This window comes from Myotis davidii, unplaced genomic scaffold, assembly GCF_000327345.1.
Source record: "Myotis davidii unplaced genomic scaffold, ASM32734v1 scaffold425, whole genome shotgun sequence".
Classification (NCBI taxonomy): domain Eukaryota; kingdom Metazoa; phylum Chordata; class Mammalia; order Chiroptera; family Vespertilionidae; genus Myotis; species Myotis davidii.
This window is the reverse complement of record NW_006296413.1, coordinates 1582416-1584415: the sequence shown is the minus strand read 5'-3', so window position 1 is coordinate 1584415 and position 2000 is coordinate 1582416. Positions and strand designations below refer to the sequence as shown.

The following is a 2000-nucleotide window of genomic DNA, read 5'->3' as shown; positions in this document are numbered from 1 at the left end:
TGGCCATCCCCCATTTTCAACACGTGTGAGGTCACAACCCCCGTGGCGTTTCCGTCCCCCAGTAAGCGCGAGCTGATGTGAAGAGTTTCGGGGCGCTTCCTCAAGTGCCCCCCACGTTGGGAACCTGCCTGAAAGAAGTAGGGCTACACTTCACGGGGTGGAGCCCGCTGTTCTGGGAAAACAAGAAAACACCAAACCCTGGACGGCAAGAACAGTTGTGAGTCTTTTAGAGCAATTTTCCATCCTGAACTAGGATCAGGAGTCGCAGCTATTTTTCATTTGGTTTTTGTCGGAAGAGTTCCGTTGTCCTTCCTGCAGCCGTCCTGGGAGTTACTTCCTGGAGTTGGAGCTGAACCCAAAGAGAGCGATGATGTCGGTCATGGCTTGTCTCAGGTGTTTTCCGAAGCGATGAGAATCCTTTCGTTTGAAAACAAACAAACAAAACACACCACATAAACACACGTGACCACGCGGCCATTCCCCCTTTTCCAACCTCTCCCCACATAACCCGTAACCCGACTCCGGGAAGAGCGACTGTTTCTTTTCTGCTGGGCCCCTAAGCCTGACTTCACCCGTAACCCCCAGGGACACGCCTGGAGACAGGTGAGGGTCCCAGCGGTCACAGGCTGTACGTGCGCGTGGGTGTGTGTCGGACCCGAAGTGGTCCCTGTCAGGGCATTAAATTCCATGTAAAGTACAAGACGTACATGAGCTCCAGTCTCCTCTGGGCCTGGCTTGCCAGGCGACGTAATGCGGACAGGAGAGGATATAAATGAGGATTAATGTGCCATCCACGACGGGGGTGTGGGGTGTGGGAGGGGGCGTGTTCCATTCACGCAACCGCAAAGACCCCTGCTTGTCACGTGTGTCTCTGCGTGTGCGCACGTTAACCATCCAGTGTGGCAGGGTCTGAACATTATACAAGCTCTCCAACACTAACATTTAAAACCATTGCTACAAACATAAACATTTACTCAAAAAGATCATTTCTTTAAAAAACAAAGGTAAGAGAACTTCAAAATTCACTAATTTGAAAAGCTCCAAACCAAGTAAAAGTACATAAATTGAGAATTTCTGTCAAATTAAGGACATGATTTGAGCCCAGCTGGTGTGGCTCAGTGGTTGAGCACCGACCTATGAGCCAGGAGGCCACGGTTTGATTCCTGTCCGGGCATATGCCCAGGTTGTGGGCTTGATCCCCAGGAAGGGCCGTGCAAGAGGCCACCGATCACTGATTCTCTCTCATCATTGATGTTTCCATCTCTTTCTCCTTCTCCTTTCCTCTTGGAAATCAATAAAAAAAATTATTTAAAAAAGCAGCCCTAGCTGGTTTGACTCAGTGGATAGTGCATTGGCCTGCGGACTGAAGGGTCCCAGGTTCAGTTCCGGTCAAGGGCACGTGCCTGGGTTGTGGGCTCGATCCCCAGTGTGGGGCGTGAAGGAGGCAGCCGATCAACGATTCTCTCTCATCATTTCTAGCCGAAACTGGTTTGGCTCAGTGGATAGAGCGTCGGCCTGCGGACTGAAAGGTCCCAGGTTCGATTCCGGTCAAGGGCATGTACCTGGGTTCAGGCTTGATCCCCAGTGGGGGACCTGCAGGAGACGGCCGATCAACGATTCTCTTGCATCATTGATGTTTCTATCTCTGTCTCCCTCTCCCTTCCTCTCTGAAATCAATTTATAAAATATGTATATATATTCAAAAAATAAAGCAACAACCACCACAAAAATACCCCATCTTTCAAGGAGGGGGGCGGGCTTTGGTCTGTACCGTGTCAGGGCAGGAGAACTTGGAGGATATGTGGAAATTGATGAGGTTCTCTCCCACCAGAATGTAGGACACGCCGTAACCATCGTCAGCAACCTGCAGGACAAAGTAAGTTGAGATTTAAGCTCAGACTTTTACCCAGGGGTCCTCAAACTTTTTAAACAGGGGGCCAGTTCACTGTCCCTCAGACCGTTGGAGGGCCGGACTATAGTTTAAAAAAAAACTATGAACA

At 50.1% G+C, this 2000-nt stretch overlaps 1 protein-coding gene across 1 annotated transcript in view; it reads right to left on the bottom strand.

Moving 5' to 3' along the window:
- Nucleotides 1-210: 210 nt before the first annotated feature.
- The window catches only part of CPT1A (carnitine palmitoyltransferase 1A (liver)), a 42223-nt gene continuing 40433 nt past the window's right edge, over nucleotides 211-2000 (bottom strand). Inside the window, exons 18-19 of the mRNA XM_015568949.1 lie at nucleotides 1772-1864; nucleotides 211-417 (exon numbers count right to left, since the gene is read on the bottom strand). Of these exons, the coding sequence (XP_015424435.1) occupies nucleotides 331-417; nucleotides 1772-1864 (180 nt within the window). The 3' untranslated portion in view covers nucleotides 211-330. The remainder of the gene's footprint in view (nucleotides 418-1771; nucleotides 1865-2000) is intronic.